Genomic DNA, 10,608 nt, shown 5'->3' on the forward strand with positions numbered 1-10,608 from the left:
ATCCTCCATCAGACACTTAGCTGTGTGACTCTGGGAAAAGTCACTTAACCCTAACTGCCTCACCAAAAAGCAAAAAACAAAAACTTACAAAAATACCACTTCCATGCAAAGGCTACCAAAAAAGCCAGACACTTCCATAACCCAAGAACTTTTTATTGCTTTTATTTTACAGCCATTTATGCCATGAATTCGTAGGGGATTGGTTCCAACAGCTCAGGTTCCTTGCCATTGGTTCTCACAAAGTGTGCTTCTCTGGGCGGAGCAGGCTGAAAAAAAGAGTTTGGGGAGGAAAAAAGGTCATAACACTGAAGCTAATTTAATATCTTGCAGCAAAATACTTTAATGTGCTCTCAGAACCGGTGAAATGACACACTCATTCTCCTTCTTTAAAGGCAATCATTGAAGAGGATCATCATTGTGGCACATCAATTTTAACGTATCATGTTACAGTTATTTAATTTAGGGAGAAGCCTAAACCAAAGTAATAAAGCATCCTACTAATAACTAAGCTGAAATCAACCATTTTGGGGCCTGCCACACTGTATCTAGAAATCAAAAATATCAGATTTCTTTACCTGCTAAAGAAAAAATTCTGTCACACTAAGTTAAATTCTAGAGAAAGTTAAGGATGGACTTAAGGGCACATTTCAGACTCTTCATCTGGTGAATCTGAACTGTTTTTTAAGATCTATACCACATGTCCTTGAAGATATTCTGGAGTGCAGCCAAACAAAGGTTGAAAATGACAGACTGAACCTGGAAAGACTTGTATGGACTGATGCTGAGTGAAGTGAGCAGAACCAGAGAACAACAGCCACGTTGTGCAATGACTGACATTGATAGACTTAGCCCTTCTCAGCAATGCAAGGATCTAAGACATCTCCAAAGGTCTCACAATGGAAAATACTATCCACATCCAAAGAAAGAACAATGGAGTTTGAATGCAGATCTAAGCATACTATTTTCTTCTGTTTTGCTTCCTCTTTCTTGTGGTTCCTCCTACTGGTTCTAATTCTTCCTTACAACAGCAGTAATGTGAAAATATGTTTAATAGGAATGTATATGTATAGCCTATATCAGATTGTATGCCATCTTGGGGAGGGAGGTGTAGAAAAATTTAAAACTCAAAAGCTTACAGAAGTGATTGTTGATAAATTTGATAAATTTAAATAAATTTTAAAAATGAATGAAAACTAATTAGGGCTTTTTCTAAAGGAAAACTATGCAAATTCTCTCCTCCTCTAAGTCAACCAGAAAGTATTTATACTAAGTGATGACTACACAATTGTCACATGATTAGGCAAATCAACAAGTCCTGCCTTTCTCTGTAGCACAATATGCCTTGCAAAAAATCAAGCATTTAAGAACTACATATTAAACTGGAATGAACAAGGCAAAAAGAAAATAGCTTCCCTTCCTTCAAATGGCAAACTTAAAGTGATTTCTCATGTCTGCTGTAGAGTGAGCAACTATTTAGCACATATACATATATTTACCAGCAGAGAAAATATTTCTAAATCTAGCATACTTGGGACAGCAGCAATGGACCTGTTAAAGGGTAATGGCTGCCACGAAAGAAATTAGCAAAGAGCAGAGAATAATACAGAAGAGACCTTAGAGTCTAGTTAAAATTCCCTCATATTATAGAAAAACAGGTTTGTTATGATTTGTCCTAGTAGGTAATTAGCTTGCCTTCTAAAATTTCTGACTTGGAAATAAGGTAATTTCAGGGGTATTCTTACCACAATGTTCTCTCAACTTTAATCAATCAACCTTTTTAAATGAATCCATTACCTGGCGCTTCAGTTGAACCCAAGTGCCTTTTTCTTTGGCTTCCTTCTTCTTCTGATCATTTTCCTTTACCCGCTTCAGGAAGCTATCTCTGCTCTTGGAATGCTTAATATGCTCAATACGAACATTAATTCTCTTGGCCAGAATCTTGCCCCTGGAATAAAACACTGCTTAGTTTTCCATTTAGTGCCAAAATATTTATTTGAACAGAAACTAGTTAAACATTATTGACAGTTTTCTTTATTTAAACCTAGTAAATATCAAAAAGAGAATTGTAACAGTATCATTTGTGCTTTTTCAAAGTCAATCAACCAGTAGCCAGAAGTTCAAGTAATCCTTAAAATATGGTAATTCAGCTCAAGAGTACTACAAATTCACCAACATGTCAACATAGAATCTCTGCCCCTACCTCCCCCTTTTATTCCCACTGCCATAGTTTAAGCTCAGGGTTCTTGCTTAAACTAATCTAATAATCATCTAATTGATCTACCCCCACTACTCTCTACCTTCTCTAATCAGTCCTAAACAGAATGCCAGATGAAGCCTGATAAATAGCTGCCCAGTGCTGACAAAATTAAGTGGAACCTTCTTGGCTTGGCCAGTCCTCCTCCATTTAGTCTTAACTTCTTAGGCTATACTCCAGCTAAACATGTGCTATTTCCTGAACTACTCTTTTTGGCCTCCTCTCCCCTCTGCTCATCATAGCTTTCCTTGACATCTGAATACAATTCCTTGACTTTCTTACCATTTTAAAGAATCACAGATCTTAGAGTTGGAAGGGTATCTAAGAAATTCTCTAGTCTAGACCTTTGCCTTCAGGAAGATAAAATCTTTAAGTCCAAGTATGCAAAAAGGTGAAGCAGCTGAAGCCTGGAGAAAGTAAGCACTTACACAGCATCACACAACCATACAGGTGTGGAAATCAGATGATGTTTACATCTCTACAATGACCAATTTATAACTATACAATATTGAAGAATCATACAATGAAATATATAGCTCTAGCCAACTTAAGATTGTTTCCTCTGACAGGATACAAGACAAACAATCAGTTTGCTTGAGTTTTAAAAGGATTTTTCTTCTGCCCCACTTGAATGACCAATAAAGACACGACAAATGTCTAATTGGCAAAGTGAAAGAGGGGGATATACATTAGCATTACCAACTTTTTAAGAGGATACTTTTAAGTTACTTACTTAACCTGTTTGTTTACAACAATGCCTACAGCATGTTGAGTAACATTATAGACCCGTCCAGTCTTGCCATGGTAACATTTGTGGGGCATTCCTTGCTGAACTGTGCCCATACCCTGGAAGGAAGAGAGTGGGAAAATGCATAACACTTAAATATAAAAATATAAATTACTCCCTTAACATATAGATTACTCATCCCCATTCAAATCATAAAATTTTATTTAGCATGAGTAATGTTGATTAATTTTAGAAGATTCTATGGTAATCAGATGAGCTTTCAGAGCCAGTAAAATTGTTTTCATTTTACTCATATAAGACAATCATTATCAAACTCAAGTGTTAACATGTAAAGCAAGTAATAGACACAACTGAAATATATCTCTCAATGGATTTTTATATTGCTATAAATTTTAAGGAAAAATAAGCACAGTAAATTGAAATCCCACCTCCCATGCCCAGAGCTCCAAGCTTGCTTCAGTACAATTTGTTAAAAGGAGTAAAACCAGTGGGAGGGAGATAGTAGCTGAATTTTTTTATCTACCTTAAGTTTCACAAAGCACTTTATATATATGATCTAATTTGACCTTCACAATAATCTCCTGAAGCAGGTGCTATTATTTCACTAAGGCTCAGAAAGATTAAGGAACTTGCCAGAAGTATACACAGAAAGTGAATGAGACAGGAACGAAAGAGGAGCTCCTCAGTGCAACAGCTTCCATGTTGGAAGTAAGCATCTTTATTCAACAAGTATTAGGGTTAAATCAAACTTTACATTTTTGTAAGCAGAAGTCAATGTACCAAACTTCACAACATACCTTGATATCTACAATATCACCTTTCTTGTATATTCGCATATATGTAGCCAGAGGGACAACACCTGTAAAAAAATATTTACACAGTCTCAAGGTAAAATAGCTTAGAAGAATGTATTTCAATTCCTAGAGTTAAACTTACATAACCTAAAAGCATCTAAAGATCCCAGTCTCATTCAAATAGACAAATTCAAGGAACACTTTTTAAAAAAGGCAGCTTCAGTCACCACTACCTTTCTTCCCATTAAAATTTAGCCATTTTTCACTCAATTTCAAAATAAGGCATTGATCAATACATAAGCCTAAAGTCCAGATTTTTACAAGTTTTAATTATAAAACAGAGTACCTATTTTATGCACTAAGCATATAAATTAATCTCTGCACAATTTATAATCTAGTACTATTTACTTACCATGTTTTCGAAAGGGCCTAGAAAACATGTATCGAGTCCCTCTCCTTTTTCCTTTTGTATTCGTCATTTTGGTGACTCACTGCAACAGGCAAGCACAAGATGTTATTTCATATACATGTAGTCATCAGAAGAATTATGTATTCTAATAGCAATACTAAATTAATCAGTCTGTTTTGTAACAAAGGCCAGAGTTAAGAGTAGATATGTTGCATGCACGTATCACTCATTTAACCCCTCCAACCATAGTTGCATAATCTGTAAAATAGAATATTTGTATTACCTATCTCACAGACCATCTATTCTAACACACTTTGGAAACTGAGGCCCAGGGAGAGCAAATTATTTGCCCCATGTCACACAGGCTAGTCCTTTTTCCAATATAACTGTAAGCAAAGAGCTTTATAAACTGTAAAGTCTTGTGTAAATGTAAACTATAATCACCCACTAATTCTAAGGTTTTCTGTGTAGGTGGTGTCTCTTTTGGGGTGGGATGGGGGGACTTACAGGGGAATCTTGATTCCTAAGGATTATTACTGATAATTAATTCTTCCAGGAATTTAAACAATTCATAGTTTGAAGATTTACAAAGCACTTCTCCTCACTTTTACAAATGAATAAAGAGGCTCATGGAAGTTAAATTACTTAAATTTATTTTAAAAAAAAGATACATCTAACTTAATTATATTAGAGTAATGTAGTGAAAAGAGAGCTGGACTTGTAGTCAGGACCCTTGAGCTTGAATTTTGCCTATGCACCTTTGTGAAACAACCGCCAACTTAACTAACCTGAACCTCAGTTTTCTCACTTGTAAAACAGGGATAGTACTCAGTAGTACACAGTTAATTGTTCTGATAATCCAATGACATAATACAAAACATTTTGTAAATATTGAGTATCCTGTCCCCTCACTTTTTTCAATCCCTAGCTTCCTTCAGATTCAGTTGCTTCCTCATGCATCAAATAACACCTGATTCCCCTTAATTATTACCATTCTCTCCCCCCTTAAATTACTAAATACCTGTCTGAAATTAAGCTACCAAGAAGGCTTTGTATCTATCCCATGCATATGGAGTTTATTCAATTAATATAACTGGCTAGATTCTCACTGGGTAATGAAGCTTTCCTTAAGACAAAGTAACACATCTGCCAAAATCCTTTACTCAAAAATTAAAAGCATTTAAGTACAAGACTACTCTAATTATTAGTTTATTAGACCTTGAAAACTACTTCAACAAAAATAACTTTACACACTCCATTAAACGGATCATTCATTTACTGTGAAAACCCAGCATTAAAATTATTTTTTCTTCCTAGTAACTGTCAAATGGAAAAAAACAAAGACTACATGTTATCCTTTAAGCTCTACACTAAATCTCAAAAACAAAGCATGTAACTATAAAAATGTTAAGAAGCATGTTCAAAGTTGCTGATATGGGTAAAAATTAAGACCAATTTTTAAAAAAACCTAATTTAGGCCTTGGCTATGCCCTGCATTCCCTTAGTTAACTTGGAATCATAGACTTAGAGGTAGCAGGGATCATAGAACCCATCAAATCCAACTTCATTTTACAGATAAGGAAACTTGTAAGTGACTTGCCCAGGGTCACAAAGTATTAAGTATCAGATCTGAACTCAGGAAAATGAGTCTTCCTGACTCCAGGCCCAGAACTCTTTCCATAGTGAGCCTCCTGGTTCACTATCCTAGGAAAAAGAGGTTTGCTCCCTAGGTCCTCCACAGGTAGGATTAATTGGATCAATCAATCAACATTTATTAAGTATCTTCCTTGTGCCCTGCAAAAGACATTCCGCGCCCTCAAGGAGCTCACAACCTGCAAATACACAAATACATCCTATGGAACGTCTAAGTTTTCCATAGCACTTTGACCTGAGAGCTAACTTAATCCTCACAATACCACTATTAGAGAGGCAGAATATGTCTCAATAATCTCACTTTACAACTAAGTAAACTGAGGTTCGGGGAGGAAAAATCCGAAGCCGAGGCTCGAATTCAATTCGATCTCTTTTAAGACACACAAGCGCAAAAGGAACTGTGCCAGTCACTGGTTTTACAGAGGCAAGAAACGACGAACGTTAACTTTTTAAGTCTATACCAAATACAGGTGAGAGAAGCAGATGCAGGGCATCTTCCACTGCACCACGCTTCCTCCCCGATGCCATGAGAATCTAACTGAACACCCACTCCGCCCCTGCAATGCCTCCAACACGCTCGCCCCTCCTGTGCTTCACCACCCACTATCCCCTCGTCCTCCGAGAGATTTAGAGAGGTTCCCCTCCCCCTCCCCCCCCCCCCGCCGGCTGGTGGAGGCGAGCGAGCCGCAGGGAAAGCGCAGGGGGCCGCTTCGACAGCCCGCTCCACCTTCGCCCCACGCTACGGCCCCCAGCAGCAATGCGGCCTCGCCGCCCCACCCGCCGATGCTAGGCCCCGCGGCTCTCACAATGCTGCCCCCAGCCCCGGACGCCCTAATTCTTCCCGGCGCCCTTCTCCCGAGCCCGCCCACCCCGACCTGCCTCCAACGCTCTCTCCCGAGCTTCCCCGGAAAGGAAATAATACGCCGCGGCGCGGGAGCCCCGCGAGCCCCGTGTACCTACAATACGGCGGAACTGGCGGAAAGGAAGAAGGCGGGCCTTAGCAGGCTCCTTACAAGGGAGGGCGAGGGCTGCCCGCCAAGGTGCCTACTTACAACGCCAAGAAAAGGGCGAAAACGTAAGCGAAGGGCAAAAGCCTCGCTCCCAAAAAAACACAGAAGTTATGTATAGATAATTATGCTTCTCTGATAAATAAGAGGCAGTGGGTGAATAAAAATTTGTGTTTGGATAATGGCAAGACAGCCTAGGAGGGGGCCTTTAAAAGTGTCCTGAGAAGACCCCCTCCTAAGCCCGCCTTCTTGGGCCCGCCTTCTTTTCCACCAAACCGGAAGCGGATCCGGGGCCCGTTTGTCACGTGGTAGAAATAACACGCCGTACGTCTTTGCGTATGTTTCTGCGTCTGTGCTTCGTATTTCTTTTACGTATGAGTCTTTAAAGTCATTTCCGTGTTACCTGTGGAGGTTTTAAGTGTGTTCTTGGTGACCTCACTCCAAAGCAGTTCTTTATCTTGTGTCAGAGACCCCTTTGACAGTCTGATGAAGCCTGTACGTCGCTTCTTACAATAAGATGTTTAAATACATAAAATAAAAAACACAATTTTGAAGGAAACCAGTTATTGCCCTTTTTTTTGAAGTTTACAGACCGCCACCCCACCCCCACCCCTGCAATTTAAGAACCTCTGCTGTAGAGCTGTTACGATTTTAGAGCTGGAAAGAACCGTAGAACTATCCCTTCCTCTCATTTTATGAATGGTGAAACTGACTCCCAAACTGATGGAATGATCTGCATAAGGACGGACTTAATTAATGGCAAACCGTGATGTTGAGTCCTGTCCTCTTCCATCAGACTATCAAATTAAGCAAGAATTATGTCCAATAGATGGAATTTGTGGACTTTATACAGCATAATATAAATGACCACAGAATTTTGAAATAGAAGGGATTTTGCTATCTTCAACTCTCTAATTTTACAAATGAAAAAGCAATAATAATGCTCAAATTAATATGTAATTATATGCATACACATACCAATATATTCTTCAATCTCCTCACTTTACAAATAAGGAAACAAATAATTAGTAGAAGTGAAATTAATTGCCCAGCATCTGATGGGTATTATGTGGCAGAACCGGAATTCATCCAGCAAATCTACTTCCTAAACTCTACGCACTTCTCTTTTAAACCCTGTGTAATACTTTGCAATCCAATAATGATTCAATCGAATACTTATTTAAGGCATAGATTATCGTAGGCAGCAGTATATTGCAGTCTAAAAAATAATAGTGCTCAGATTAATATGTAAGTATATGTATTCACAGACGGAGGAACTTACAAAACAAGGACTGTGCCTCAAGTCCCATTCACACAGAAAGTGCTTAATAAATATCTATTGAATTAAATCCCTGACTCCAGAAATTCACCCTCTTTCCATCTTCTGACTGTGATGAAAAACTACCTGTCTTACAGAAGACATGGTGTCGATTACTGCCTTCTAAAGTGTTGCCTTCTCGTCTCCCTGAAGCATTGGAGCAGAAGGAAGGACAGGCATTCTCCTTGTTCCTTGCATTCATTTGAATACATTGTCTTGGTCACCATTGCTTAGCAGCCTCTCCTCATTTGAAGTGGACTGCATCCATTTATATCATGTGGTCTGTATCTTATCAAAATAATCTGTCATACTCTAGTTCAGTAACTGGCTCAGAGTCTTTCCTTCCACCCCAAAATTCTTATTTTGGTCAAAAGCTTCCATCTTTTCATCTATTTCTTTGCTTCTGTCAGTGTTCTTAAACCTATTCTTCATCCTCACCATGTCCTCCAGGTCCTCCACCTTTCCCCATTTCCTTGTCCATCAATCTTGCTGGAGGGAAGTAACCTCATTTCCTTCCCTTTAAATTCTTAATTTCATATTTGACCCCTTCAACTCTTCAATATCCTTTATCCTGGAATTCCTTTTCCCCCCTTGTTCTTCTGACATTGATAAATGTCAGCTGTTATTTATACCTACCAACCTCCTTTTTCCCTCCTACTCACATGCTGCTGAACACTAATAAAGAAAAGTCACAAAACCATGCTGTTTTCACTGAAAACTTACAGTATCTACTCCCAACTGGGCCATCATAGCAATCCTTTTATTTCCTGATTAATTCTCTATCATATCAGTGGCTATTCCAAACCTTCTACAGAATTTCTTTTCCTGCTTCCTGTTATCAAAGCATCTTGCCTCATAAGTCAGAAAATAAAGCAGAGTGTAAAGCATTTACCTACCCTTCTCCCCTATTCCACAACTTAAAACCCCTATTCATAATCTTCTACTTTCTCTTTCTTTGCCTTATTCTCTCATGAAGTGGTGGCCCTTCTTTACCATTTCTCAATCATCTGAAAGATGTAGACAATATTATACTTACTGTTTGTTGATTATTTTTTAAAAAACATTTAACTTGGGAGAGCAAAGCACCACCTTAACAAGCTATTTTTCAGCAAGGTATGTCCCATCTGTACTTCTGTTTGCAGATGACATTGTGTTGGTTGCATTAAGCCTTCAAACATTATAGAACCTTCCTGGAAAAAACAAACAAACCTGTAATCATTCAAAATAGTGTGATTTGACTATCTACAGAAGAAAAACAAAGCAGATGAAGAAAGTCTATTGTTCTTTACTATGATATGCATTTAGATGGACAATGCATGGAGTTCATCCATCAGACAATACGGATGGACAACGGGTTTGGCCCAGCATTGAACCAGAGAAAAAGAATGGGCTCCATTGCTTTCAGGAAATTGCAAAGCTCTTTTAATGAGCCTGAGTTTCCTAAGGAAACTTAATCTCAACATTCTACTGCTGTTGCTGTATAGAAGGGAGACATGGAATATAGTAGTCTCTGAAGAATTAAAAATTAATATCACAGAGAGCAATGGAAAGGGGCATGGTGGGTTGAGCAGACTGCAAAATATAACCAATGTAGTTCAAATAAGAATATGAGTAAAAAATGTCATTAAGAGATGATGTGTTAGTCATTTGGTGAGGATTGAATGGGATGTCCCAGTGAAGACTTCTCAGTGTAATTAAGGTAATGAGTTCAGAAGGTAGTGTGAGAAATGAACTCTCAGAAGTGAAGGTTCCTCAAAGGGTCAAATAATTCTTGATTACTACTTTCAAAATCTTCCCCCACTCAGACCCTGTTTTTAAGTACTTAACAGAAAGAATAAGCCCTGCCCCACCCCCAACCTGAGCCGTTTGTCCTTGGCTTTGAATTTCACGCCTGGAATGTAAGCCCCACCTCCCGGTTAAGGGGATAGGAAGAAACTTTCAAGCTTAGAATGTAAGCCCCACCTCCCGGTTAGAATGTAAGCCCACCCCCAGTTAAGGGAGTAAGGAATAGTGGTGGGTGGAGACTTGTTTTCATGGTGGGTGGAGATTTGCTTTTATAAGGCGGCTCCTGTTAGGTGGTCTCTCTCTCTCTCCACGTCTATCGGAGGAGCAGACAGCCATCTGCCGAGATTCTAATAAAGGTAACCTTTGCTTTCCACTTTGAGAAGTCTCTGAGTTTAATTTGGGTTGGGGTCGCTGTCCCACACAGGATGAAGAATGACAGATGGATCTGTGGTATGACACTAGTACTTTCACCATGTCAGGGAAGGGGAAGGGAACAAACATTTTTAAAGCGCCTACTATGTGCTGGGCCCTGAACTAAACAGTTGACAAATCTCATTTGATCCTCACAACAACCCTGGGAGGTAGATGCTACTATTATCCCCATTTACAATTAAGGAAACTGAGGCAGGCAGAACTTAAG

The 10,608-nt window shown here is 38.9% G+C and overlaps 1 protein-coding gene, 1 long non-coding RNA gene and 2 other non-coding genes across 8 annotated transcripts; all 4 read right to left on the reverse strand.

Moving 5' to 3' along the window:
- Positions 1-137: 137 nt before the first annotated feature.
- Positions 138-6,884, reverse strand: RPL21 (ribosomal protein L21). Of its 5 annotated transcripts, none has more exons than XM_020997227.2 (6): positions 6,815-6,884; positions 4,209-4,287; positions 3,800-3,861; positions 2,988-3,100; positions 1,795-1,945; positions 138-266 (listed from the first exon to the last, which is right to left on the reverse strand). In XM_020997227.2, exons 2-6 carry the CDS (start codon positions 4,273-4,275, stop codon positions 177-179), a joined length of 483 nt encoding a protein of 160 aa, XP_020852886.1. In that variant the 5' UTR covers positions 4,276-4,287; positions 6,815-6,884; the 3' UTR covers positions 138-176. The 5 variants fall into 5 exon arrangements, with proteins under 5 accessions (XP_020852886.1, XP_020852885.1, XP_020852884.1 ...); XM_020997226.2 differs by having other exon boundaries at positions 6,819-6,847; XM_020997225.2 differs by having other exon boundaries at positions 6,738-6,846.
- On the reverse strand, positions 2,806-2,937 carry LOC144454675 (small nucleolar RNA SNORA27). Its single transcript, XR_013483185.1, has one exon. It is a non-coding gene; the product is annotated as a small nucleolar RNA SNORA27 (small nucleolar RNA).
- LOC144454656 (small nucleolar RNA SNORD102) lies at positions 3,257-3,317 on the reverse strand. The gene has a single exon (XR_013483166.1). It is a non-coding gene; the product is annotated as a small nucleolar RNA SNORD102 (small nucleolar RNA).
- A 283-nt stretch (positions 6,885-7,167) lies between the features above and the next one.
- LOC110215548 (uncharacterized) lies at positions 7,168-10,103 on the reverse strand. Its single transcript, XR_002326568.2, has 3 exons — positions 10,041-10,103; positions 9,220-9,373; positions 7,168-7,371 (listed from the first exon to the last, which is right to left on the reverse strand). It is a non-coding gene; the product is annotated as an uncharacterized LOC110215548 (long non-coding RNA).
- Between the last annotated feature and the right edge of the window lie 505 nt (positions 10,104-10,608).

This window comes from Phascolarctos cinereus, unplaced genomic scaffold, assembly GCF_003287225.1.
Source record: "Phascolarctos cinereus isolate Bilbo 61053 unplaced genomic scaffold, phaCin_HiC Scaffold_726;HRSCAF=1367, whole genome shotgun sequence".
Lineage (NCBI taxonomy): Eukaryota > Metazoa > Chordata > Mammalia > Diprotodontia > Phascolarctidae > Phascolarctos > Phascolarctos cinereus.

What these genes read in the sequence shown, in the direction of transcription:
- RPL21 (XM_020997227.2), bottom strand. Translation starts at nt 4,275, where the DNA reads ATGACGAATACAAAAGGAAAAAGGAGAGGGACTCGATACATGTTTTCT. An exon ending in TAGGCCCTTTCGAAAACATG is followed by an intron (nt 3,862 to 4,208) that starts GTAAGTAAATAG and finishes ATTTTTTTACAG; the next exon opens with GTGTTGTCCCTCTGGCTACA. An exon ending in GTGATATTGTAGATATCAAG is followed by an intron (nt 3,101 to 3,799) that starts GTATGTTGTGAA and finishes TCTTCCTTCCAG; the next exon opens with GGTATGGGCACAGTTCAGCA.